Below are 27941 nucleotides of genomic sequence, written 5' to 3'. Positions count from 1 at the left end.
AAAGGAACATTGGGTGGGCGACTTTCGGCAGTCGTCGGTTTGTTTCTCTCTCTCTCTCTCTCTCTCTCTCTCTCTGGAGTGGCAGCCGACTATTCATTCGTCCATGGTCGGCGCATTTTCAACACCTATCGCCAAGGACGACTCAAAACCAATCACATCTCCGACAACGACTCTCATTTATTCAACACAACTCCTTCGTCTGTGTCATTTATATCCGCGTTGTTGAGAACACTGAATTTGTCGTGAATTCCAAATCGAAGGTTCCATTTGTTGCAGTCTCGGAAACTTCAGTGCCGTGTTCCTTTCGCCGGATGATCAGGTTTGTTTCTGTCGAGTTGTATTTCTTTCTTCGAGTTTAGTGTTTTTGTTTAGTTTAATTAATTTGATCAATCATCATTCCCCCGCCCTGGTTATGATTGGTGATAATATTGTTTGATATTTATCTGTAGATTCTGTACTGAAAACACCTTCGTATACTATATATGTGCGTGTATAAGTGCTGCTAGTCCGTGTTTCAGCTTCTGATTAGGGGAACATGCGGAGTTTCAAAGCTAGACGGCCTCTTATAGGATTTTTGACGGATTGTGATTTAGGGGATATTTAGGGGTATGATATTGATCCGGCCGAAGAATTGCAGTTTTCGGTTTTTCTTCCACATAATTTGTGCCCTGAGCTATTCGATCTAATGGCTGCATCATGTTTTTTTTGCATTAGCTTCTAATCACGGTTACTTCTGCTGTTAAAATAGTTTGATTGGATTTTGTTAGTTGAGGTTTACATTGAATTGCATGTTTGTGGAAAGTTGGTTTTAGGTTTTAAATGTATTGCTCTTTTATCTGTTTCTTCGTTTGTCTTCAATCTTTCAACGGTTTATTTGCCGTTTACTAATTGCAGTATTGAACTACCGATTCCATTCTTGGAAGATTGGACTTGAATTTTTCTGGGGCAAACGTGTTGCTGTTTGTTTACTTCTGCTTGGAAATGACTGCAAGAGGGATTTCCTCTGTTATGTTACACCGAACTTCCAGGAGTTTTACCATGGCTTTGGCATCAGCCTTTCTTGAGTGGTTACTAATCTTTATGTTGTTTATCAATGCTATGTTCTCGTACTTGGTCACAAAATTTGCCCGTTATAGCAAGTTGGAAGTTCCTTGCTTGCTATGCTCTAGACTTGATCATGTTTTGGGCAATGAGAAACTTGGGTTTTATTGGGATTTGATCTGTGGAAATCATAAATTAGAGATTTCGTCTTTAGTTCTTTGTCACATGCACAATAAACTTGTGGATGTTCATGGCATGTGTGAAAGTTGTCTCTTCTCGTTTGCTACAATAAATCGATCCAACAGTGAAACAAACAGATTAATGGTGGGAAAACTGGGGGCAGACGCTCATCTTGGGCTTGACCAGGACCCATTACTTGAGGAGCACAAGCTTGGTTCCTTGAGCACAAGAAATTGTTCTTGCTGTAGTGAGCCATTGGTTTTGAGAAATCATGCCAAAATATTGCTTCAAACCAAGCCTATTAGGTCAGATGTTGCTGAACTTGATCTTCCATTAACAGTTGCTCCTGAGCCTAATTGGGATGGCCTGGAGAAGAGTAGAGAGGAACTGTCTGGGTCATTTAGAGCTTACCCGATGGGAACAAATAGTTTTGGTCCTTTGTCTCATGTGGAATACACGGAAGTCAAAGTTACCTCTGACTCTGATACCGAATCAGAGGTCCCGCATTCTGATGATGATGGTGGTAGTGCTCTAATTTGTGAAACTGCTGACCTCAGAGGATTAACCATTCAATCTGCAGAGATGGAGCCTCACATTGTCACTCTGGCTAATAATTTTAACTCAGAGAAATTGATGCATCAAGATTCTGCACCTGATGTTTCACTTGTAGATTCAAAAGTGCAGCATGATCTTCTTGTTTCCCATGGTAACATAATTGTGGCATCTGCTCCTGCAAGTAGACATGGATTAGAGGAACTTGACGGGTCGCAGGTTGAACAAAAGGTTGATGCTTCTGCTGCTACTAAGTTTGCATCTGTTGATGAGGTTCCACAATCATCCAATGTCATGGATAACTCTGTTGAAGGATCAACTCCGAGCTGTAAGTTTAAAATTTTTGGAGTATTTCTTTTTCTCCACTCCTTTCATTTCCTTAGGTGCCACTCGGGCATAGAGATGAGAATAATACAAATGATGACATCTCAATATGTTCGTCCTAGAACTCAAAATGCATTGATTTTCTTTACTTATAGTGTTGCAAGTGGTTTTTAATTTAATTTTATACTTGAACGGGCTCCAGCCCCTTCACCCTATCTGCTTCAATATGGAAGATAGTAAATTTTTTATTTAAAGAATAGTCTTATTTTTTGTCCTGTACTTTTGTGCGTTGGGATCAAACTTAAATTTTTAAATAAACATGTTATAGGCACAGCCAAAAATGTCAGATCATGGTACCTAAACATGCTATTGTTCTTTGCAGTTGTATTTACTGTGTATCTTCTACATTTTTTTGTTTCCTTGCAGTAATTGCCCCACGAACAGATGAAGTGAAGCAAAAATGTGTCACTGAGAGCGGGCAAGTTTTTGAAGAAGGAAAGAAGTCTGATGCAAGAAGTGAGACAAATCCAGAAATAAACTCTATTATAAGTAATAACCACATGCCTAATAATTTGGATCTCGGTGATGCTTACAAACTAGCTGTCGGCAATAAGGGCAGACAGTTGTCCGGAAAGCTATTAGAGCAGCGATCTGTAAAGGATTCTGCAAGAATTAGTGAAGATCTGAAGCTCTTGTTGTCACAAATATCAGCTGCACGAGGGATTGAGTTATCAATGAATGACGTGAGTCCGCGAGTGTCTGGAAATTTTGATGAACTGAAAACGGATTCTTCTAGCTCAATTGGGTTAGAGATACTTCAAAGAAGGATTTCCCTTGAGAGAAATGAATCTAATTTGTCTTTAGATGGAAGTGTTGTGAGTGAAATAGAAGGCGAAAATGAGGTGGATAGGTTAAAACGGCAGGTTGAACATGACAAGAAATTAATGGGTGCTTTGTACAAGGAATTGGAGGAAGAGAGAAATGCTTCTGCGGTTGCTGCAAATCAAGCAATGGCCATGATCACAAGATTACAGGAGGAGAAGGCGGCACTTAATATGGAAGCTTTACAGTGCATTAGAATGATGGAAGAACAAGCTGAATATGACGCAGAGGATCTGCAAAAGGCAAATGATTTTCTTACTGAGAAGGAGAAAGAGATACAAGATCTAGAGGCTGAACTTGAATTCCATAAGAATAGATCTGGAGATAAGTCAATATTGGAAAATGAATTGGGGCCTACTTATAAGTTAAGACAAGTGAGTGGAGAGCATTTAGGTTCAAGTTGTTTTAAAAGTCCTGCTAATGTTCAGGGCAACTCCATTGCTGGTACACCTCTTATCTGCAGGAAACAAATTAATGACACAGTTGTGCTTTCTGAAGATAAAAATGCAAATAGTGCAAAGAACTCAGTTTTAGAGTTTGAAGAGGACAGGTTGCATGCTTTACAGTGCTTGAAGACATTGGAGAAAAGGATTCTTCAGTACTCAAACATTGGGGTTTATTGGGACAAGGCTGCTAGTGAACATGCGGGAGTTACAGCAGATAGGGTTAGTGACTTCAAATTGTTTAACTGTAAAGAAGGTACAGAGGAAAACATTAGAAAGGAAGAGCATGATTCAGCATTACAAAATCTTTCATCTGTATCTGCTATTGAAGACAGTCCTTTTGCTCAAGTAGGATGTGATCCTTCAATTGAGAACCCTGAACTTGTTACCGTGGTGGGTAATGAATTTGATTGCAGTGGGCTATACCATCCAGAGAGCTGTAGACCAACAGATTTCGTTGCTCTTGGAGATGCTGTTTCCAGTCTGATTGGCAAGCTGGAAGCAATTAAGGCAGACCATGATTTTCCTGAGCATTGTTCACAATCACCTAGGAGAAATGGTGAATTTAATGTTCGTTCACGGGGTATCTTGTCTCCTGCAAGCACTATGAAGGACTGTGAATAGGAAATATATACGTTTTTCCTCAAAGACCTATGTTGGAATTGGACCATCTCAAGGTAATCAATTTTCAGTAGTATTGTCTTACTCACTAATTTGTCTTGGTGTGCAAATATTGATTTTTTTTCCCCAAGATAGAAGTTAGCTGTAAAATGTGGTAATAGCTGCTTGTACATTATATTGGTTATAATTGCAATTTCATAAATCATAGCTTCGCTGGGTGCATGTTTTGGCCTGTTGTTTTCTTTTTACCCCAAATATTAGTCCATTTTACTATGTAACCCCAATTCTTTGGTTCAATGCAAGTATGGAAAAAGAAGATGCTATGTAAGCTTGACATAGTTCTCTTACATAAAATCTCTTCAGAAAGAATTGTTTTACTAAGTCCCACTATATGAATAGAGGGCATTTTGATGCTTCTGACTTCCTTAGCTGTAGGTGCTAAGTACTTTCCATAAACATTTTTATGTAATTCAGCACCAAAAAAAAAAAAAATTCTTTCTGATTTTCTACTCGAAAGTGTTAGAATATTATTTTAGGGTAATTTTTTATCTGAACTCAAATTTAACTTGTATGTCCAATAAAAAGTGTTTTAGGTTAAGTGCGGAGACTTTCACCAGTGAAACACAAAATTTCAAAATTTTAACATTTGATAATGTTGGCAAATAAGCATAGGTGTGTCCTGATTATGGACTCAGACATGCTGTACAAGTGCGTGTTTTTAAGTATTGGATTCGTCTTAATTAGCAGGTCCAGTGATAAGATAAAAGGAAAGATGTTCTCATTCTTGTAGTCTACTTTTATTTACCACATAAATGATTTTACAGTTTAAAATAGGGGAATTAGCAGAGAAAAAAGAACATGTTAAGCTACCAGGCCTGCTAGCTAGGACATTCAAGAGGATACATCAGGCACAACACATCTGGTGTTTCCAAATATAGGTTTCTGGTCAATGATTGCAAGGTCAAACCTATTGATCTTCCTACCAGAGCAACTGACTGACTTTGAGATTTGAGTGAGCATTGCTCAAAAAGCACACATCTATTATGCTATATAGAAATAATAAAATGGTTGTTTAGCCCAAAAAAATAATAGAATGGTTAATGGAATTGAGATGAACCATGATGACCAAATTTGAAGTTCGATATTCTATGAACGATAAAATTTTACTTTGAGAGAGGGAGAGAGCGATGTATAACTGTGATTCTTATTGTTAGGAGGCAAATCTAGGTTGAATTGTAAGGGGCAAATATATCAAAAGAAAGTTAAATTTGGGTGAATAAGCCTATTCTCATTGTGATACACTGGAGTTTGGTGAAATTGTGAAAAAAAATATGTCCAGGTGAGATGAAAGAGGCATGCTGTTGTCCCTTTTTATCATGGGTATATAGTACCGTTCACTTCTAGATAAACAGAAGTACAATGAAAATTTTAGAGGTGAAGAGTGAACTGTTTTCTTTTTTTAGTACTTTCTTTCTTTGTTCTTGTTGTAGTAGTTGTTTTATTTATTTTTTCTTTCAATCTTTTGTTTGTATACGAGGGCATGATGATAGAATTTGACGAGTTTTATTGCAAGTTAGTGCCTTGCATCTCTTTTTAGAATGCCCATTTTGATATAATATGTTGCTTTGGGGTGTTGCCATATGCATGTGGGGGAAATTCTCTAGAAAAGGTTATGTTCTTACCTGAATACAACAATAAAATTTATGCCAAGGGATTCGTTTTTAAGCCATTAAGATTCTGTAAGAAAGAAAACAATTAGAGGGCACAAGGTATTCTTTGTGCAAATACTCCTACTCAAGTTAGATCCTTGTAGTTAGAAAAGATAGCAGAGCGTTTGAGGAATGATGGATCCCTTATTTATAGAAGAGCTTGTGATGCGGTCACCGATCAAGACCCGGCCCAAAGCCGACCCGACCATGCCGGAACAAGATTTTAATACTTCTTAAGTTTTAGAATTCTACTTGATTTAGGATTCTACTTCATGTTTTTACTTGATTTAAGATTTTACCTCATGTTTGATTAAAATTTTATTTTTATTAGGATTCTAGTTGAATTTTACTTAGGATTTATTTTTATTAGGATTCTAGTTGGATTTTATTTACAATTATTAGATGGATTTGGATTAGCCAAATACTATAAATATGCCTAGGATCTAGAGTTTGTAATCAAGTTTTTCTCAATCAAATTTCAGCAACCTATTTAGGTTTTCTTAGCAAAACAGTCTTGTTTTTGCGTCTTCTTGAAAGCCAAGTTTCGGCCATTAAAGTTTACTCTTTCAAGGGTTTATTTTGGTGTGTTTTTTCACACACACGCTACACGCTGCGTTAGGTGGTATCAGAGCGGTTCATCAACCAATCTGATGGCCAATCTTGAAAGTAACGATAGCAACCAGTCTCGTGACGGTGATCGGGGGCTGCCTGCGATTTGGAGAGCAATCGAAGAACAACGGGAAATAACTCGTACAATGCAACAGCAATTGGAGCGAATCCGCAATCAATTGAGAGTTTTACAACGAGTTAAGGATAATTGAAACTGGACTAATGGTGTGAATCAAGCCGGCTATGTTAAACCGGGAAGACCAGCCATTAATCTTGTCTTGGTTAATCCTAAAAGACTAATGATAGATGATAGTGATGATGAGGATAATCTTGGTCGGATGATAGCCAACCCTAGTGGTAAAGGGGTTAGGAGGAATGCGCAACAACACAACCATTGGGGAAACGATGAGTATAAACTAAAGAATGGATTTTCGGTGAGTTTGGAGCTTGATCTCGAATATTATGTTGTCGTAGCAACCTCCACGTTTGCAAACTCAGTTTGGTTTATGCTCCTAACATGATAGAAACTCCAAGATTGTTGACTCATACTAGGGTATTTTCCAGTCTCGAGGGCTCAGGCATTGCTTCCCTATCCAAGGATGGTTGTGTTTCTTCTTATCGATGTGTGACTGTAAAGGAGATGGAGGCCATGGTAGTAGATCCTTCTACAATTTATTTAGGCTCTGGCATGGTTGAATTGAAGGCAATAGGAATATATTCACCTTTGCGATTGCAAAAACAAGATGATCACAGGGGTCTCTATGTGGAAAGGGGTGTTGGATCTCCCATGATCGTTAACTCGGATAGTGTAACTGCTTTCGGTATTAATCTGAAATTAGATTCTGAAACTAAGAATACTGTAGCAGCTGCTGCTATAGCTGATCAAGTGCTTAGACCAAAGGAGGATTTAAGCATCAATATTTTAAGTGATGGAGAGACTGCTGGTAGTCATGGAATAAGCCTTTATTTGAAACAGTTGCAAAAGAATGCTTCTCCAGGTAAGGAAAATTTACAGATGAATTCGGAAGCTGTTGAGTCGTCAAAATAAAAAAAGCTGATGAAAGGAGAAGGACTTGTGATAAGATCTACCAGATTAGAGAAACGCTCAAGATGAAATGTTCAACGTCCTCAATCTAACAGTAAATTTACAATGGAGGTAGAGGGCAACAAACACGGCAATGGTTGGACCCATGCCAACGTAGATATGGCTAAGAAGGGGAGGAATGTCTTTGTTCATGTTCCCTTAGCAGAAAAGTTCAAGCGGTTCAGGAAGATGTCAAGTAAAAGTTGCACAAATAAGAAGTATAAGGCGATAGCTAACAAGCATAGGAAGCACAAGGTATTTGAGATTGGAGATGAAGTCATGATATTCTTAAAGAAGGAACAAATTCCAGCAGGACAACAGAACAAGCTCAAGCCAAAGAAGTATGATCCTTATAAGATTACAAAGAAGATCAATAATAATGCTTATGTTGTGGATTTATCTAATCATATGGGTATTTCCAAATATTTAATATGGGTAATCTCTCTTTGTACTTACCGAACGTGGATTTGTCTTACCCGGATCAAAATTCGAGGTCGAATTTTTTCTCAAGTGGAGGTGAATGATACAGTCACCGATCAAGACCCAGCCCAAAGCCGACCCGACCACGCTAGAACGATATTTTAATACTTCTTAAGTTTTAGAATTCTACTTGATTTAAAATTCTATTTCATGTTTCTACTTGATTTAGGATTCTACTTCATGTTTCTACTTGATTTAGGATTCTATCTCATGTTTGATTAGGGTTTTATTTTTATTAGGATTCTAGTTAACTTTTACTTATGATTTATTTCTATTAGGATTTTAGTTGGATTTTGTTTACAATTATTAGATGGATTTGGATTAGCCAAATACTATAAATATGCCTAGGATTTAGAGTTTGTAATCAAGTTTTTCTCAATCAAATTTCAGCAACCTATTTAGGTTTTCTTAGCAAAACAGTCTTGTTTTTGCGTCTTCTTGAAAGCCAAGTTTCGGCTATTAAAGTTTGCTCTTTCAAGGGTTTATTTTAGTGTGTTTTTTCACACACGCGCTACATGCTGCGTCAGCTTGAGAGATTTATGATAAGCATCCTTGATATTCTGGAATCGACTAGGATTTGGTTTATTCTTATTCATTACATAGTTTTTGAATAGGATTTCCAGGAGACATAGCTAGGTCACTCGGACTTTCCCTTCCTTGGGGAGTTTGTCGAGAGGGTCTCCTAGGCCCTTTGTGGCTATTTCTTCCCATTTGTTCCTAATGTTTTATCTTTAGCTTTTGGGCTTTGTGATTGGGTCGATGCGTATTTATTGGGTGAATTCTTTTGTCCTAAATCTTTTTTCCCTTAGGGCCTATCTCTGGGTTTTCCTCAAGATTCCCTTCTGGGTCTCCTATTGGGGTCTATTTAACTAGGTTTTGGTCTATTTAACTAGGTTTTGGTCCATATACATATACATATTAGATTACAAATATCCATATCATTAACTTGGAAACCTGTTACTGTAGAAGTGACAAGTTTATGCTGTTTAGGTTTATCCTAGTTGACTTTAGGATAATTATAGAATCCAGATTATGGCGTATGTAATAATAACTTACTGGGTTGTCCTATGCTCCACTGAAGAATTTGGATTTTCTGATGAAGTTGTTAGGTTGGCTCAAGTAATGCCACCACACACCCGGGGGAGAGGGGTGAATTGGGTGTTTTAAAAATTTACTTAAATTTGAAAATCTTTATATGAAATGAGGTTTTAGTGAATTAAAACAGGAAATGTAAAATGACAAATGCAATGCTTAAAAGATATAAAGCAAGAATAAAAAATGACACGAGATTTATAGTGGTTCGACTAAACCTATCCTGCTCCACTGCCTTAGCTCCCTACTAAGGATTTTCAAATCCATTAAAACCTTTTATTTGACCAAGTAGACCCTCTAGCATAAACCTAGGAAATACAACTTCCTACCAATAACTTGGTAGGCCTTCTAGCACAACTGCTAGGAATTACAAGAATGAATTACAAAGAGAACATCTGGGAGTTAACACTCTCAGTTACAATATTTCTCAAATAAAAACACAAAGGCTAAAACAAATTAATACAAATGATATCTATAGCCTTGTAGGAATTAACAAGGAGATCAAAGAACAAAGGCTGTAGCAGATGATTGAAAAACTGATGATTAATTCTCTTTAAACTGACTTAATTTATAGCAATACATCAATAGAAAAAACATGATTTTCTCCTAAAAAATAGCAACTAATTTGACTTGAACTCAAACTGAATTGGATTATTCAAACTAAACAACCAAAATTCAAAAAGAGCTAGCTGTTAAAGATATTTTTTTGTATCTTTTCCAACACAAATATAACAGTAGAAGTTGCTCATCTCAACAAGCCTTTTGAGAGAAAAATGAAAGCTTAAGCACTAATGAGAAGGATTAATACAATAGTAAACTCTTAACACTTCATTTCCATTCATCATTCTTCTCCAGTGCATCCATGGGCTGTATTTATAGGCTTCTCTCGAGCTTGAAGGAAAATTGGTTGTTTATAGTCATTGGAGTTTGCAAAAATTAATCGTTACAGAATGTTAGTGAAGGAAACGGTCGACAGTTTTCTTTGGCAATTTTGAAGCACACATTGGGCTTTGGCAAACGGTCGACTCTTTTACAAAAGAGATCTACTTCTTTCAACAAATGGTCGACAGTTTGAAGCAACAAGTCGACAGTTTAACAAGAAAGTCGACATTATACATGCACAGTGGATTGAAAATGAATTTAAATCAAAACAATAGAGAGCATAAAAAATACTTGTCAACAGTTCATCGAGACATAGAGACTATCGACTGTTTTTACTGAAAGGCTTAAAACGGTTAATAGATTCACCAAATCGGTCGATAGTTTTTCCTTGCTTAACAACCCATAAATCAAAAGCACAAAATGGTCGAGAGATACACTTAACATGATCGATGGTTTTGGCTTCAAAAAAAGTATTCAATTTTGACACTCTTTACACATTTAATTTCAAAACAAATACAAAAATTTGATTTCAAAATAAATATAAAGGATTTTGTAAACATTGAAACATATATATCTTTTGTATTGATTGAATTGAACATTTTTCATTTTTAAAGATAAAATATAATTCATTTTCAAATGTCAAATATATAAAATTTTTCATCATCAAAACATTATTAAAGGCAAAACAAGAGAAGTTTGGTCATTTTCCCATGCTTAATGGGAGAATATATAGCTGTATTGCTGTGTGACAGTGATTTCCTTGTTCACATCTCCTCTATTGTCCTTAAATGAAATGGTACTATTCTTTATGTTTCCTATTCGAATTTAATCTGCCATCAGAATATGGAATTAATTATGTCTTTTTCTTCTATGTACCAGGTGTTTTGGATAGAAATATGCATTTGATGTACAGACTACGGAGTGCGAAAACCTGGTCATGTTATTAGTTGATAGCCAGAGGAGAGTGCAGAAAGAGCAAATGTACAGTCTCATCTCATCAGCTTGTTTTTGTTTATCCTAGGACCCACTTTGCATAGAAGTTGGCATTTTCAATTCTGTTCCTTGTTGGAATTTATTTCCCTTTTTGCCACATTGTTTTTTTCCCCATTGAGTTTGATTGTGCTCACATAACTTGTAAAGGTATAGGAAAAATGTTGAATTTTCATTGTCTTTCGTTCCTCATTCCCCAGTGCTTTTCCTTAATTGCGGGGAATTGGATGGGTGATTTTTCTGAGTGATAGTGATTTGTGTGGATAAAGTAACATAAAATTGATGTTATTTATTGTAAACAAAGTTGATCACAACCAACAGATTTGCTGCAATATAATGTGGAGTTGTTGCTCTGTTATGCTGTTCGATGAATCACCGTTGCGTTGTTAGATTGCAGCATTGTCTTTCTTCTTCTTCTTCTTCTTCTTCTTTTTCTTTTTTTCCTTCTTTCTTTTTTTTCTTTTTCTTTTTGGTAAAAAGAGATACTTTTGGATTCAAATGGGCACCTGTGTGCAGAAGCCAGAAGAATCAAAGACTAGCCCCTTGCGCCGCTCATTATCATCCATAGTAAAAGAAGATACTCTGGATTCAAATGGGCCTAACTTCTGTCGTTACATCCAAGTATCATCTATGGGCGTGATAGTACCTCATGGCAGACTAACTAAATTCACAAGAACAAAAACAAATTACTCATAGGAGATCAACATGTGAGACCTCTCCCCTAATAGGCCAACCCTCATGTTGCTTAGATTAGAACTTGCCACTTCTAACTTATAGTGAAAAAAACCCGAAAACGGTAGATTATGACAGTATTTTTTTTAGTGATTACAAATCGTTTTGATGAATATTTTTTTTAATAAAAAAGTTGATCTGTACAACAGGATCCAATCCATATCATAAAGAATTGGCTTACCGCCAAGGGAAGACATCTTGGGAAGCTTTGTTATCGCCAATTCTCCCCGTCCATTGCCCGTCCTCTTCCGGCGAATACGATAACCAGCATCACGCATAGAAATCTCCGAATCGCGTAAACAAATCCTCCTCTCTGCAATAAGCTATAAACCCTTATCGCCTCATCATGAACTTGGATACCCGAATCTGCTCTGGGATTAACGCTGGAGATGCTCGCCCGGAATCACCACCTCTTCTTTTCTCTTGTAACTTGCCGCAGTTTTGAAACCCTATTTCTGTTCTGCTTCGTAATGGTCTCGATGATTCTAAGGTGTGTGCGGGGGGTTTTGCACTGTATTTTGCATGAGCATTAAGAATTTCTTGTGCGTGTGAAACTTGAATTTTATGGCCTTCTGAAACCAATAGTCCGTATTTGAGTGAATAAATCATGTCCGAGGAAGCAGAGAAGGTGGTGGTGATCCTCGATGCATCGAGAGACGTTAGTTGGAGCGCGATCCAGCAGGTGCTGCAAGGCTTGTCTCTTAAGCCTGGAGATGAGCTCATGCTTCTTGGAGTTTTTCACCAGGTTAATAACCCTGGTACGTTAGCTGGGAAAATATGTAAGGGTTCATACTCCATACTTCTTTTTCCCCTCCCCCTTCCAATACAGAATTTTTGTACGGATGTAGCATTTCGTTTAAAAAATATGTATTCCAAGTTTTAAAATATACTCACAAAATAGCGTGGCAAATGGTTATGTTCGCAATATTTTTATTATAACATTGTATTACATCTTTAGTAGACGGTTGTTATAACCTATTCTCTTGTATAAAATTTTACCTGTGTGTATAGATACATATATATTTATGTTTTGTTATTAACAATCTATATATAAACTATTATAGAGATGTATTACTTTCTAATGATAATTATGAATTTCGTCATTCTTAATAAAAATTTTATATAATTTTTTTTTTATATCCTTACCAAAATTCATGTTAAAAATGCTCAAATATCACAAAATTCATGTTACTCTGTTTTTTCCTCCTCAGTTTTATTTCCTTCTTTATATACTCGTCTTTTTCTATCCAGTGCGGTACAGCAAAAAGGTGGATCCCAATTCGACTGTTGGAACAAGCCAGAAATTTGGAGAGGAAGAAGTGACCAAGAAGAAGGAAGAGTACCGCGAAATTATGGCGATGCTTCAACTTCCTGAAGAGGTGGTAGAAACTTGATTATGCATTTTTGAAGCAAAATAATTACTGGTTATGCGCAGAATAATGGTCTTAGTACTGCCCAATTGTTGTTTGAGCAAATGTAAAAAAAACTGGGTTTGTTGAAATCTGGATTTTAGGTGTAGGTATGTTCCTTGTTGGTTGATAACTATTTGTAAAATCTGTTATACGGATGAATTAGCATTGAACTGTCTTGCATCAGACTATTTTAACTTGTCCAAACCTACTTAAACCCATCCATTTGCCACCCTAAGGCAAATTGTTTGTCATACGAGAAATGGCTGCTAACAAGATCTTTTTGTACTTTAAATTTCTCAGGTTAAGGTCCACATAGAGGTGGAAGCGGGGCCTTCTTCAAAGGTGGTTGCTGTAAGATCTGCCACAAGGTTTAGGGCAACATGGGTGATACTTGACAGGTCAGTCAAAAATTTAAATTCGTTTAGATCCGGTTAGTACTAGAGTAATTGATCAGTATATTTAATTTATTCCTGTTTCAAACCATTGCAATTTATGCAATTTATGAATGGTCTCTCCAAAATTGCACGTAAGACCATGCTAAAGTTGTTTGCTGGCAATTTGTGATTAGTTTGGTTTGTGTTTCAGTTATATGCTTAAGTATCGTCAAAAGTGTACACATGAGTCTTTCAAAATTGTCGAAGCTCTAGTAAAGGCAGCCTAATATTGGTTACAAACTAATGAAGTTTACTGCCAAATTAAACAAGACAGCAAAAGTTTAAAACTTAGAATACCCATAAATATTTTGGCATAACTTTTTTACACCACCATATGTGGTTGATTCTTGTGATGTTGGAAAGAATACTTATAGCGACAACAATGTGATTCATGACAAATATTTAAATTTCAACATTTTGGGGGTTAAAATTGAGGTTGAAGTTAGCTTTTACAGAATCAATCTATTATAGAAAACATGTTGAAACAGATTTAAATTGCCAATTTTTTTAGTACTCGTTGATCGTTCAAATGCCTAGAACACTGTCTGAAATGAACATCGATTTACTAGAGACCAAACGTCTCTTATTTGGATTGGATTAGTTTGATTTTAAAGTATTTGTTCCTTTGCCTTCTACAATTAGAGAAATATCCAAGAATATGAGGAAAAAGAATACACTAACTCCTTGTCGAGAGAGTCAAAAGGTGTTTCTTGTTTTGTGGGTTTTGAAGTTCATGATTCAAGCGTGAATGTCTATTAAGACATTGAGATCAAATATGGGAAATGCAGCAAGCAAGCTTCTAGTTTGATGGAGTCTCTTAGGCTTATCGGTTGTAGTATTGTAATAACACCTCACTTGGTCTAGCTCGTCTTACTTTTTCACGATTTTTTTTTCCAATAGAATTGCCATTTGAATCACGAGTTTATCATGTGTTGGTCATTTTATTGTCTTATTATTATTTGCACGTGATAGTAATTATTGATTATATTCTAATCATGCCCGACTAGTTGCAAAGCTTTCACGTCATGCTAAAATATACTGATTTCTAGTGGGTGGCAAAGTAGGCCTCTTTCATTGATATATATTTTTCCTTTTCAATGAGATCCGATATTTTATTTTGAGTACTGAGATATGCCAAAATAATAGTCATGTAATTATCTTCGATTTCTTTCTTTCCCTTTTTTTTTTTTTGCTTGGTAATTATCTTACTTTTCTATCTTTTGCAAACTCTAATAATGATTCTATAGAGGTTAAAAGCATATAGGATTAAGGAGCTGGGAATGAGAATAAAATACTCAGAAGTTTCAAAAAGGCATATGATGAACTCTATAAAGAATGGTATCCCCTCATTTTTACTATAATTGAACTGTATACATAAATTAATCCGATTATCTTAAACTTCTTTAAAGAAATACGCTGGCCATCCCAATATTGTGTATGTTTTGAGTTTAACTTCTGCTTGTAAAGTGGAGTAGAATTATGAATTGGTTTCCACTACAAATTTCGTGGAGAATCATAATTCTTTAATTTTTACACGTATTTGGGTGGACTTAGAAGGATTTCAGAGTTCATGTTAGTGTTAAATGTGACACGCAGCTACTATGACAACAAAGTGATACAGAAATTTTCTTATCATCACTCATCTCTATCCCAAGCTAATGTTACATCTCCATTCAAAACACCACCAAATTTGAGATAATAAAACTCTGTCCAGAACTGTGATATAAAAGTTCAGATATTACTATACAATGTAACAATTAGGGTACTATTTTGTTAGGTCTGGGCTTGTCTAATTGTGATTTTTTTGTTTTTTTTTTTTGCCGTTTTTAAATTGAAAATTATCTAAATTTTAAAACGACATTTGTTTGATATAGTTGGTTGGGACTAAACTTAGCCTTCTTATGATGACTTGGAATAAACTTAGCCTTTTTATGATGACTTGGAATAATCTAGAACAAGGTTTTGCATGTACTTAGACTCTATGTGAGCGCGCCCACCAAACTTCCAACAGTAATACGCTAATCTGCAACATATGTGACGTGTATTACCTCTCGTGGAGAATCCAATTAGATATGGAAATGGAACAAATGAGGAAGGACTATGGTAGAACACAAAATTTGATGCTATGTCTTTTCATTGCTGTAGGCAAATGAAGAAAGACAAGAAATACTTCATGGAGAGCCTCTCATGTGGAATATCAAGGATGAAGCATGACAATACAATTAAACAGCTGAGGGGGCCTAAGCCAATTGAAAAGAAAAAATCGCTGGGATATGATGAAATGTTACCAGGAAGCACGGAGGAAGAAGTTTCTCCTAAGAGTATGCAATCAAGTAGCAGCATTACATTTAATTTACCTTGGTCAAATAGAAGGTTCTTTTTTCTTTTTTGGTAAAACAAATCAAATAAAATGTGTCAAGACATGATTGGGATAGTTTGGTTATGTGAGAAGAAGACCAATAGAGGCTCTTGTGAGGAGAGTGGATACAATGGAAATAGAATGGAACAAGTATTTAGCAAAAAGGTGTAGGGAAAGACCAAGAAAAATTTGATGGGAGACACTTGAGAGAATGATTTTAATTATAAGGGCCATAGAGAAGGCAAGCCCATGGATAGAAATGACTGTAGTGGGATAAAAGTTTGGTCTGTTGTAAAAGAAACCAAATATATTAGAATACAAAGAACTCCACCCTCACGCTTGTAAAGCTGCCAAAAACACTAGAATAAATTCATAACCCTGTCCCAAGAGGATTCCCCTCACCCATATGATCCACTAAAAGCCTTCTAAATCCCTTATCCACCTCTGCTATCCTCTTCTTTCTCAAGGTACAAACTCTTACAGGCCTCTCCCTCCTTATGAATTCATAAATGCTCACTGCTCCACTTCCTCTGGAACAGCTAGTGAACTGTTGAATCTCAAGGCCTGAACTTGACAATTGCAAACACTTTGCACCAATTCTACCAGAATGTTTTAAAAGGAAATCTACCAAATTGGGTGAATTATTGGCTAACTTAAGTACAATATTCTTGTATTTTAAAATTTGTATCACTTTAGTTTACAAATTTGTTATTTGACATCTCGTGGATCATTATGATTTTAACGTGTTGTCTTCAACATCAAATTAGTGGGTTACTATGTAGGAATGATGGAGGTTGAGTATGGCGTGCATTTGCTTCAACCCTATCCTGATCCTATATAAGAAAACCTTCCCTGACTTATCTCATACCTGCATCAGAGATTAGCAAGATTTGGGTCAAGTACTTTATGCTAATAAGAGATTACTAAAGAAACCTTAGTCTTATATAAGGGGTATCTTACTAAAGATATTAAGGATTCAAAAAGAAAAAATACGTTGTATTTAAATCTGACTCAAGACTCAAATTAGGTCTTATCAATTATATTCCCGTAACCCACTTCATATCTGTATAGTACATACTTGTGTTTTTATAAAGGTCGGTGTTAGGTCAAACATCCGCATCCTCCAAACAAATTATCATCTTTATTCCTATGTATATACCTTGGGAAAATTCTGTGCTAAAGACTCTCAAAACCACTCCATTATACATGTAGACGAGTTAAATGTCAAGTTAAGTCATCAATCAAGCATGAATTTAGTTTATATCAAAAACAAGAAAAAGCAAAAAAGAAAAACACTGGTTAATGGTGACTGGTGTTTCTTTGTTCTTTGGTTTTCCTGATTAAGAACTAGATTGATATATCTGCTGATGACTAATGTTTCAGCATCTCCAACAAGTCAACATTCCACCATAGACAGGGATGAAATTGGAGGACCGCCATCTAAAAACCATCATAAATGGCCATTGTCCAAATCATCATCAACCGACCACATGCTTGTCACACCTAGTACAGTTTCAAGTTCAAATTTCTCTTGGGCTGTGCCAAAGAGATCCATCAGCGCCTTGCTGGAGCAAGAAAGCAATGCAGAGCAAAAAAATTCTGGAAAAGGCTCCCCAGTATTATCCAATGATGATGAACAAGAGCAGCAAGTAGGCTTTCATATTCTGGATGAGGCACTGACTGAAAACTCCATTTGCTCAGACTGTAAAAACAGGCGGCCTGAGGTTGGCTGGAAGACACGGTTCTTCACTTATACTGAGCTTCACGCAGCTACCAGAGGGTTTTTTGGGGATAACTATTTGTCAGAAGGTGGCTTTGGTTCAGTGTATAGAGGGGAGCTGAAGAATGGATTGAATATTGCTGTTAAGCAATACAAAAATGCGAGCTTTCAAGGAGAGGAAGAGTTCCAGTCTGAAGTTAGTTTGCTTAGCAAGATCAGGCATGAGAATTTGGTTATGCTGTTGGGCTCATGCTCGGAAGGAAATCACAGGCTGCTTGTTTATGAGTATGTCTGCAATGGTTCACTAGACCAACATTTATCAAGTAAGATTAAATTATCAATGCTGCTCTTATTTTTATGTTCGGTTATGATTTCATAAACATAATTAGATAAATTCAAGAAGATGTGTTTGATGAACTGGTTCTAAAATTAGTTTTTGGAGAATTGATGCCAAAATAATAAAGTTCTAGGAAACAATAAAAAGATAGTCACTGTTTCAAAAAATTATGATACAAAAATGAAAACTAAATGAAAGGAAAAGTATAATGAAACTTTTTGATTCCGGAAATAGTATTAATAATGTAACAAGAATGGAAAAAACATAACCAAATTGGCCCTATGTATCTATTTGGTTGTGTTTCTAATTTATTGTTTTTTGTTTTTGTTGTTTTTGAAAATAGAAAATTTGAAAACCTTGGACACTTGATCACATTATAAAAATGGTGTATCAATCACCCAAACAGACTACTTCCTTAGGAGACAAGAGGACTGCTTATGTTATAAGAATTGTAAGGTTATATTAGGAGAATGCTTGACTACTCAACATAAATTTTTGGTCATTGTGGTCTATATCAAAAAATGGAAGAGAAAAAATGACCCCCCCCCCCCCCCCCCCCAAAAAAAAATCCAGGGATTAGATGGTGTGATTTAAAAAGTGAGAAACAAATCATTTTCAAGGAGAAGTGTGTGGTAGAAGGGATTGGACTGTAGAAGGAGAGGCTAATTAAATGTGGAGTGAGTATGACTACTACTATTTGAGATATGAGAAAAATGGTTCTCAGAGAGTCAAAAGTAAAAGTCCTAGATCAAAAAGAGCCTTGGTGGTGGAACAAAGAGGTACAAGAGAAAATCAAAACTAAGAGAGCTTGCTACAAGACATCACATAAGTGTTGCAATGAAGAAACCCTAAAGAGGTATAATTTGGCCAAAAAAAAGCTAAAAAAGGCCATTAATGAAGCAAAGTCAAAAGTTTATGAAAATTTAAACCAGCGTTTGGTACAAAAAAATGGAGAAAGATATATATATATATACACGCGCGCGCGCGCACATGAGCGCACACACTAGCTAAAGCAAGAGAAAGAAAAACAATAGGTTTAAGCCAAGTGAAATGTATAAAAGATAAAGAGCATAAATATTAGTAAATGAGGGGGGATCAAGGAGAGATGAAAGGAGTATTTCTCAAAATTATTCAATGAAGGAAGAGAACAAGTGTGTTGGGTCATCTTAGTAACTCTAAAAAAGATGGACTTACATGTCCTATAGAGGTATATGTCCAAATAAAATAAAGCAAGCATTAAAAAGGAAAAAGAATAGCAAAGCAATTGGACTAGATAATATACCAATAGAAGTATGGAAATGCATGGGAGAAGAGGACATTTTTGGTTAAGAAAATTATTTAATGTCATCTTTAAATTAAAAAGGATGTCATACGAGTGGAGGAAGAACACTTTAGCGCCTATTTATAAGAATTTAGGAGAGCTTCAAAATTGTGGAAGTTATAGAGGAATCAAGTTAATGAGCCACTCTATGAAACACTGGGAGAGAGTGATTGAGTAAAGATTAAGAAAAGAAACCATAGTATCTGAAAACAAATTTGGTTTCATGCTTGGTAAGGCAAGAATGGAAGCTATATATTTTTCAAGGGGCTTAATGGAAAGGTATAGAGATAAACAAAAGGAATTACATGTGGCGTTTATAGGTCTAGAAAAAGCTTATGATAATGTTCCTAGAGAAGTCTTACAGAAGGTTATAGAGATGAAAGGAGTCCAAATTGCTTACATATAAGTTACTAAAGACATGTCTTATGGACCAAAGATGTGTCAAAACATGTGGAGGAGATATTGAGGCTTTTCCAATTCTAACGGGATCATCATGAATCTGCATTAAGCCCTTACTTATTTGCCCCAGTAATAGAAGAACTCACTAAACATGTCAAGGCAGAGGTGTCGTGGTGTATGCTATTTGCAGATGATAGTGTTGGTGGATGAGACAAAAAAAGAAGACATGAATGCTAAGCTCAAGATATGGTGGGACACTTTAGAGTCTAAAGGTTTCAAAAACCAAATATAAAGAATGTAAGTTTAGCAAAAATATAAGTGTGGATGATATTATGGTAAAATAAGACATACCAAGGAAAGATCAATTTAGATATCAAGGACCAATCATCCAAAAAGGTGAGGAGATTTAAGATAAAATAGTTAAAATGGAAAGTGCATATGGTGTTCGACGCAATATTAAGATTTCATCAAAAAAGAAAATTTTATAAAACAACTACAAGACTAGCTTTATTCTATTGCACATAATGTTAGGTAGTAAAGTGCCAATATGTACAAAATATGAGTGTAACCTAGATGAAGATGCTAAGATGGATGTGTAGCAATCCTACCAAAGATAAAATTAGAAATGTAATTATTTGTAATAAGGTCAGAGTGACTCCTATTGAATATAAGATACAAACACACGATTAAATAATTTGGTCATGTGAGAAGACAACTAATAGAGGCTCTTGTGAGAAGACTAGACAGGATGAAACAAGTAGTAAGCAAAAGAGGTGGAGGAAGACCAAAAAGACTTGACTGGAGACACTTGGTTTGATTAGTATAATGACCTTACAGAAGATAAGGCCATGGATAGAAGTGAATGAAAAGTTAGAATTCATGTAGCAGATCCTACATAGTGGTGGGATAAAGATTTATTATGTTGTTATAATGATTTTTTAAAATACTGAAAAACATATTTTTCTTCTGTAAGATTAAGGTATTCTGCAGCCAATTCTCTCGAAATAATTTATGGAACTGGTTGATCACCAAACATAAACTCTTAAGTTAGTTAGTTTTATTTTTTTTTAATTCTAAAATCAGAATATGATTTTTGAAACCATAGCCAAATAGCCTACATTTTCTCAATTATCTTCAGTGTGTAATATGACATCGGAGGATAACCCAGGAGGAGGAATTTGTTAAAATGTGCAGAAAAATGTGCAGAACAGAAGCGGCAACATCTTAGTTGGGACAAGAGGATAAAAATAGCTTTGGGAGCTGCCAAAGGCTTAGAATTTCTTCACGGGAACAACATCATCCACAGAGATGTGACGCCGGGGAATATTCTCATAACACATGATCATGTTACACTAGTAAGTATTTACAAATTTATGGTGCCACAGTTACAAACTTGTATCTGCCAACTTAATGACTGTGTAATAGGTCAATCTAGAACAGTCAACTTATTGCCTTGATGCCATAACTTAACTCCCATATATTAAAGCATTGACCCTCTCAAGGATTCTAATAAATACATAAATGAGGTCTTTCTTTTTAATTAGCGACCAATTTGTCTTACAGAGTACCTTGCTACTAGCTCATTCCCTCACCATGCAGTTCAAGGAAGCAAATTATTTTATTTCATTTTTTTATTTTTTAATCTTTTGTTTAGATCTCTGGAGTTGTTATAGTTAAGTATGACAAAATGGCTCTCACTTAGAAGTGTTAGTTGACATTTCTCACCGTGTAGCTCACATTGACTAAAGTCAACTAAGTGTTTGCTGAAGGTAATTTTTTGACTCTTAGTACAAAGTTTCTTTAACTTCAGGTCAGTTGCAAATATGATATTATCTTGATCTGTATATCCACATCATAGAAATCTGACATCAGATCTAACAAACATTACTTGTAACACTACATGCCTTCAGGCCCTTCACCTAAAAATGCTAGCGTAAAACAATGTCCGCCAAGACCTCCCAATAAACTATCGTTCTAAGTTTAAGATCATGATATTGGGTACTTTAATATAGATCTCTATTACATCAAGTCAGTATTTTACTGCGGGGCATACTATCTGCCTAATATACATCAACTGTGTTAGCTAATACACAGTTACTTTGATGTTTAAATCAGCTTGGAGATTTTGGTCTTGCCACAAGTCAGCACGAGGAGGATTCAAATGATTCGTCGAAGAACAAAGTTGTTGGGGCTCTTGGATACATGGCACCGGAATACGCGGAAAATGGAAAAGCGTCAAGCAAAACAGATGTTTACTCCTTTGGAGTGGTTCTATTACAGCTGATCACTGGGCTAGCGATCACAGACAACATCAAAGGAGGAAAGAGTCTTATTGGATGGGTATGTCAATAACACCCAACCTTTTCATTCACCCCTTGTGCTTGTGCTATCATTCATCATCATGAGAAATATGCCACCCTCACTCTCATTTGCACATTTGAAGCATAGCATTCAATTCAGTTTTTGTTTTTATACTATATCACTATCATGGTATTATTAATTAGCATGGGTACGTACGTATATTTCCCCTGTTTGGACTTACTGCTATATTTATCCTACTTCTATTCATAAATCTTAATCTACATAAATTTAATATTATTAGTTTTTAACTATTGCTTAATGGATGCTAAGTTATTTTTAGCTAAATGGGCAAAACTTTTAATTGACGTCCTATAAATCTAATTTTAAATGAAAATAAAAAATAAAAATCCCATACTATCCAACATAAATTAGTATTTTATGGCCTAAAAATTTCAGTATTGGTTGGTAGAAGCTGATGTTGGATATGCTTAGTTTTGTATCAGTTCAGTTGGTACCAGGCAGGCAATGTGGAAGAGTATGTGCAACTCTTGACAAGGGAAAAAAGCTGTCCTAAGGACGTGTGTTAAATTATAATATTGCTACCATTTGATTTGATAATTTATCACTCTCTTTGCATTTTCTGTTTTTGTGCTCACTGTAAGCTCTTGTATTTTGTCATCCCCCGAAGAATTAAAAATATAAAAAATAGGAAACAGATTTGATAGACCCCCCCCCCCACCAGTTTTTGTGAACAAACAAAATTAAAACAATTAATAGGAAAAAGGCTTAATAACCTCCAACCTTAATATTATCACTAATATTGTTTTAATATTTATATGAACATTAAATTTAGTACCATTATTTAACTATATTAATGTTATTCGCACTATAACTGCAACTCTTATTGTTATTAGCAATAATATTGGTCAATACTTAATAATAATTTCATAATGTTAATATAGCAGTACTACTACTGATACTAATATGATTAAATATACTCATATTAGTGTTAACGTTTTGTCACGACCCTAGGGGTATAACTGTAATTGAGAGACACTTACATTGGACTTTATATAGAGACCCACAACAATAAAGAAGGTATCACTGAAGAATAATATAGAATTCTTTTCTCACATTTCTTCTTCTCTCTCTCATTTCCTTTGTTCTCTCTTTCTTCCTTTTCTCGCTCTATCTGTTCCTTTCTCCCTCCAATTATGTCATTTCTTTTTCTAAATTTCCTATTCAAACCCTAGTACGTTTTTCATTATTTTATGAATCAAAAAGAGTAAAGGATGAATTTTGGTGTTGAAATAATAAAATTGACACTCGTAATATCATTATTAGGTATGCTGATAGTTTTAAACACATGATTACAGTATCAATATAATACTACTTGTATTGGTATTTATAATTAAATGTTACAATAAATTACACTGACAGCCCTTGAGATTACGCTTAATTCAGAAACACCCCATCTAGTTTGAGAAATTACAATAACTTTCCCTAATTAAGCATAACCTCATGGAGTGTCAGTGTATTTTACTCCAGATTTTAATGTTACTAATATTGGTAAACCGTTCAGTTAGAATATGGCACTTTTAGTAGTATTAATATGGTATTGGTAAAACAAGAATGTTATTGTTAATTATATGTCCTTGTTAATGTCAATAATAGTATTAAAAATACTACTAACATATGATAATATTTTTATTAAATAACATTGGTGGTGCTATTAATATAATATCAAATCAAAATCAATTTTAGTCAATAATAATGTTAGCAATTACATTACTATTATGTTCATATTATTTTTTAATATTTCAATGATAATATTAATACTCTTATATTATATAATATAATAATGTTATAACAGAATTATAATATTTATAACAGTTTTTTGTTTTTTGTCTTCATTTTTATGAAACAAATAGAAATAATTCCACAAGGTTTTGTTTATTGGGAAAATGAAAAATAAAAACATAAAAAAATGGAAAAATGGGGGGGGGCTTAATATTTCATATTAATATTATGAGAAGAAAACATGAATAGTATGTGCATTTCCACACAAAGAAAAGATAGAAGAAATGAAAATGAAAAAAATATATAGATGATGCTGCAACATACAATATGCATTTTTAAAAAACATAACAAAACAGCTCATCCACTTCCAGATTTAATTGACAAGAATCTTCATCAACTTAGGCAAGACCACTTCTAGAAGAGAAAAACTACCCAGATTTGATTGATGAAAGGATTGCGGACTCCCATGATATGCACCAGCTATTTTGGATGGTTCGAGTTGCAGAAAATTGTCTCAGAAAGGATCCTAGGAAGAGATGGACAATGGAAAAGGTAAGTTTTCCCTAACCCTATCCTTCTTTTCTGCTTCATAATCCAATGAATCAAGATTCATGATGATAAAAGTGCATTTGTTGTGGGATGTTGCGTGTACTGAAACTCAAATTTTGGCGACACTTGGCATATGAGATCTGAGAAACAACGTATCCTTACCAAAAAACATAACCTAAAGTTGACTTTTGGGCTCCTTAGACCAAATAATCTACCCTAACCTTTTCTAGTAGACCGCTAATGTGGGATTGATTGAGTCCGAAAAAGGAAAAAACAAAAGAACCCTCATTCCTTTAGTTTGAGGCGTCCTCCTGTTCATGAAGCAGAAAATTAAAGTTAATGTTACTACATAATCTTTGAAAATTTATCTTGAGGACACTGTTTCATAGGTCTAGACCAAATGTGTCAAACGGACATATAAAAATTGGTCAAATCAGATTCTGGAATGGGCAATATTACTTGATATGTTTGCATACAATGAGTTGAGTATGTGTGCCCTCACACCCGTTAAAATAATTTTTGCATATAATCATATAGTTTCTATGATAACTACTTATTTAATTGCTCAGTACAATAACAAAAAAAATCAAGCCTTAATCCCACTAGGTGGAATATTTGATTACTCTGTGTTGCCAAAAAAGTTGTTGGAATCTCCTGCTCTTTTTACCCCGAAAAAAGCAGGATTTTTTGCTGTTTGTCCATTTGTGATTTTGTAGCTGACACCCAAGTTCTTAATTATGTCGACAGATCCAGAAATACTACGTGAATAAAAATTAATTATTCCACAAGTGATACAAATTTTGATTAGCTAGTAGACCATAGTCTTGGATTATACTTTATCCAAGGGAGACTACAGATATTCTCTATGAAAGGTTTTTGCACCTCAAGTTATTTACCTGCAATTACAAATGTGACAGCTAGAGTGACTGCAAACTAGATACTTGTGATTATGCCCATTGAAGTGGTAAGATGGATATTTATGCGGGGAGGCTGTCAACTTGTATCATGATTAGATCATCACAAGAGACTATTAATTATAAATTTGTGTAAAATGTTATGATCGTGGAATGCCTGTTATAAGTTGCATGGTTGATGGACTTGTCAAATGCTAATAAAGTTAGTAAATTTTAAATGCAAAGCTTCGGTTTTTTAGATCGTATTCATCACTTTTAGTTGATCAATTACTTCTGTCCATGCATAATTGGTGTTGGTAGGTAAATTTTAATTGGTAGGTATAGGTATATTGGTGATAACCAAGTTAAGTGGGACTGCAATCTATCAACTAAGGTAGTTTTTGTTAAAATGAGTAAAATAAGGTTGTATTAAGATAACTTATTTGTAAGATCCAAGATAACTTATCCAAAGGGAGAGAAGAGATAAATTTATCTGGAAAATCCAAGATAAGAAGTTACATGACTTCTTTCTAGATAAATTTAACAAATACAATGAAAAATATTTTTGTCTAGAATACTTTCCATATCTCACTTTTTTCGGTCTATGTCTTGGTTAACAAATACTACATGTGATTGACTCACACAAACAATCACTTTCACACCATCTATAAGCATGCCATTAAGGCCTAAGAGTATGTGTTTTCAGCACTCATCTATTGAATAAAGATAGGATATGATAAACTATGATTGGCCTTATATAAGACTTGATGAGAAGATTAACAATGTTTAAAACCTTAGAATATGTAAGTTGCAAGATATATCTTCGTTATCATGACAAGTTATACACGACTTTGGTTGGTAATTAATTTTTTTGGACATTGTTGAAGGTAGTCAATTCTTACCTAAGTGTAGGATAAGGGTAATAGAAGATCATTTGGAGTACATTATGTACGTTTACAAGTGGTCACTATTAAGTCATTTTTCATGCAGTGATGCAACATTAAATAAGTTGGTGAACATTTGGAGGGGTTAAGCATGTACTTGGTAGGTAAAAATGCTTAGCTAAAAGCATAAATTAGGGAACCATAATGGTAAAAATATCATAACATTTTTGTGCAGATATTTATAAGGATATTATTTTTCTTCTTTGCCTTGTGGGTAATGATATGTAAAAAGAAATGTTATAAAAAAATTATTATATAGAATAATATTGACTCATATTTATAAAAATGACATCAAATGTAAAAATTCTTTATGAAATCATTTTCATTGGCTTACAAGTCTGATAAGTTGATTGACTCTTGTGTGCAGGTTGTTACCCATTTGAACTCTATAATTGAGAGCAAAATAACTTGTGCCCAAGGCTTCTCCCCTGCACAATGAGTTACAGCTAGTGCCCCATTGGACTCTCCTCCTAGATTAGAGGGAAAAGGTATGAAAAATGAATAAAAACCCCCTTAACAGTACAAAGTCAGAGTAGTCTTTCCACAACCACATATAGTGGAAAATGTGGTACTTCTCCAGGGGGAGGCAGGGACTGTTGAAATGAAGCAGGGGAAATTCTGAATAATAAAAAAATTGAATTACTTCATATGACAAGATGATCATTTTGTTCTCTCGCTGTGTAGTGAAAATTGGTAGTTATCGGTCAACTTTCGTTCATCCTTTTGTCTTGTTTAGTAAAAACATCCTTGCAACTATTGGCTATCATATATATATAGATAGATAGATAGATAGATACTGCTACTAAAAGTCATGGCTCAATTTGGTGTTACCAACTTATAGAGAGCCTTGTTACACACATTAAATAATTTACATGTTCTATATTTACCATTCAACGAATTAAGTTGAACATTTTCTTTTCTTTTTGTGTTTTTTGGCTAATCCAAGTGGAACATTTTCTAAGATCTAAATATGCGATGTTAAAAGGAATATTTTTTATTAGAAAAAATATACCCAATTTCAAGATCTCTAAGGTGCTAAAATGTATATTTGAATTTTTAATTTTTCTTTCATCGTGTTGGTTGCTTTTACATCATTATTATCACTATTATAAGAGGATGTGTGTGTTGTTTATTAATATGTTACGTACAGACATTTACTTTCTTTGAGTTTGTATTCACATAAACTTTCTCTATTTTTTGATTTAAAAAAATGAGTAAGATTATATTAACTAGAGTAATAGATAAACTGAATCTTTCTTTTATTGTTTTGGCTTGGAGCGTGGATTGAATCTTTTATTTGACTTCTTTATTGCAGTTTCAATCTTCAATGATTCAATTGTCTTTTTTTCTTATGTGATGACTGATATTTACACAAATGTTTTACTTTTTATTTTTTTTAATTTGTATTTAGATAGTAAACAAGTAAAATATATATTTTTCAAATTTAAACATGTATTTATTTTAAAAAAATAGTAAAAGATGATGTTCTAAATAAAAAATAAACAAATTCTAAACAAATTAAGGATGTACAATATTCGGTTTGGACGGTTTAGAATGTGTATTTTAAACTATCCCATTATTGACAATTTGTCTGTATTTTAAATCATAATCAAACTACTTATATTCAAAATTATCTAAATCATAATTTAATGGTTTGAACGATTTTAATTCTAACAATAATTAATTAAAAATGAGAAAACATATTAACAACAATAACATTTTTTATTTTTATAAAAAGAAAAAAACATGAGGTGCCAGTTAAATCAACCCACCAAATTACTAGTTTGCATGGTAAAGAGCGATAAAAAAAAGAACAATTGATGACATTTTAATTGTTTTAGAAACTTCAAC

General features: G+C 34.5%; 2 protein-coding genes across 5 annotated transcripts; both read left to right on the top strand.

Moving 5' to 3' along the window:
* LOC127801382 (myosin-binding protein 1-like) lies at positions 1–11918 on the top strand. 3 transcript variants are annotated; one of them, XM_052336458.1, is made up of 5 exons: positions 1–319; positions 895–2101; positions 2524–4099; positions 10779–10880; positions 11771–11918. In XM_052336458.1, exons 2-3 carry the CDS (start codon positions 982–984, stop codon positions 4044–4046), a joined length of 2643 nt encoding a protein of 880 aa, XP_052192418.1. In that variant the 5' UTR covers positions 1–319; positions 895–981; the 3' UTR covers positions 4047–4099; positions 10779–10880; positions 11771–11918. The 3 variants fall into 3 exon arrangements, with proteins under 3 accessions (XP_052192418.1, XP_052192407.1, XP_052192423.1); XM_052336447.1 differs by lacking the exon at positions 11771–11918 and having other exon boundaries at positions 10779–11064; XM_052336463.1 differs by lacking the exons at positions 1–319; positions 11771–11918 and adding an exon at positions 369–606 and having other exon boundaries at positions 10779–11064.
* Positions 11919–12228: 310 nt separating this feature from the next.
* Positions 12229–26984, top strand: LOC127801388 (probable serine/threonine-protein kinase PBL2). 2 transcript variants are annotated; one of them, XM_052336477.1, is made up of 9 exons: positions 12229–12379; positions 12873–13000; positions 13334–13431; positions 15613–15788; positions 17210–17869; positions 20798–20958; positions 21719–21943; positions 24107–24256; positions 26458–26984. In XM_052336477.1, exons 1-9 carry the CDS (start codon positions 12229–12231, stop codon positions 26527–26529), a joined length of 1821 nt encoding a protein of 606 aa, XP_052192437.1. In that variant the 3' UTR covers positions 26530–26984. The 2 variants fall into 2 exon arrangements, with proteins under 2 accessions (XP_052192437.1, XP_052192435.1); XM_052336475.1 differs by having other exon boundaries at positions 12229–12400.
* Positions 26985–27941: the final 957 nt, after the last annotated feature.

The sequence above is a fragment of the Diospyros lotus genome, chromosome 1 (genome assembly GCF_014633365.1).
Source record: "Diospyros lotus cultivar Yz01 chromosome 1, ASM1463336v1, whole genome shotgun sequence".
NCBI lineage: Eukaryota > Viridiplantae > Streptophyta > Magnoliopsida > Ericales > Ebenaceae > Diospyros > Diospyros lotus.
The sequence above is the reverse complement of the archived record's forward strand: the minus strand, read 5'-3'. Positions and strand labels throughout refer to the sequence as shown.

Bases quoted from the DNA above. Each gene is read 5' to 3' on its own strand.
- LOC127801388 (XM_052336475.1), top strand. From the start codon at position 12,229: ATGTCCGAGGAAGCAGAGAAGGTGGTGGTGATCCTCGATGCATCGAGA. The intron at 12,401-12,872 runs GTAAGGGTTCAT...TTTTCTATCCAG, and splicing joins TACGTTAGCTGGGAAAATAT to TGCGGTACAGCAAAAAGGTG. The intron at 13,001-13,333 runs GTGGTAGAAACT...TAAATTTCTCAG, and splicing joins TGCTTCAACTTCCTGAAGAG to GTTAAGGTCCACATAGAGGT.
- LOC127801382 (XM_052336458.1), top strand. From the start codon at position 982: ATGACTGCAAGAGGGATTTCCTCTGTTATGTTACACCGAACTTCCAGG. The intron at 2,102-2,523 runs GTAAGTTTAAAA...GTTTCCTTGCAG, and splicing joins TGAAGGATCAACTCCGAGCT to TAATTGCCCCACGAACAGAT.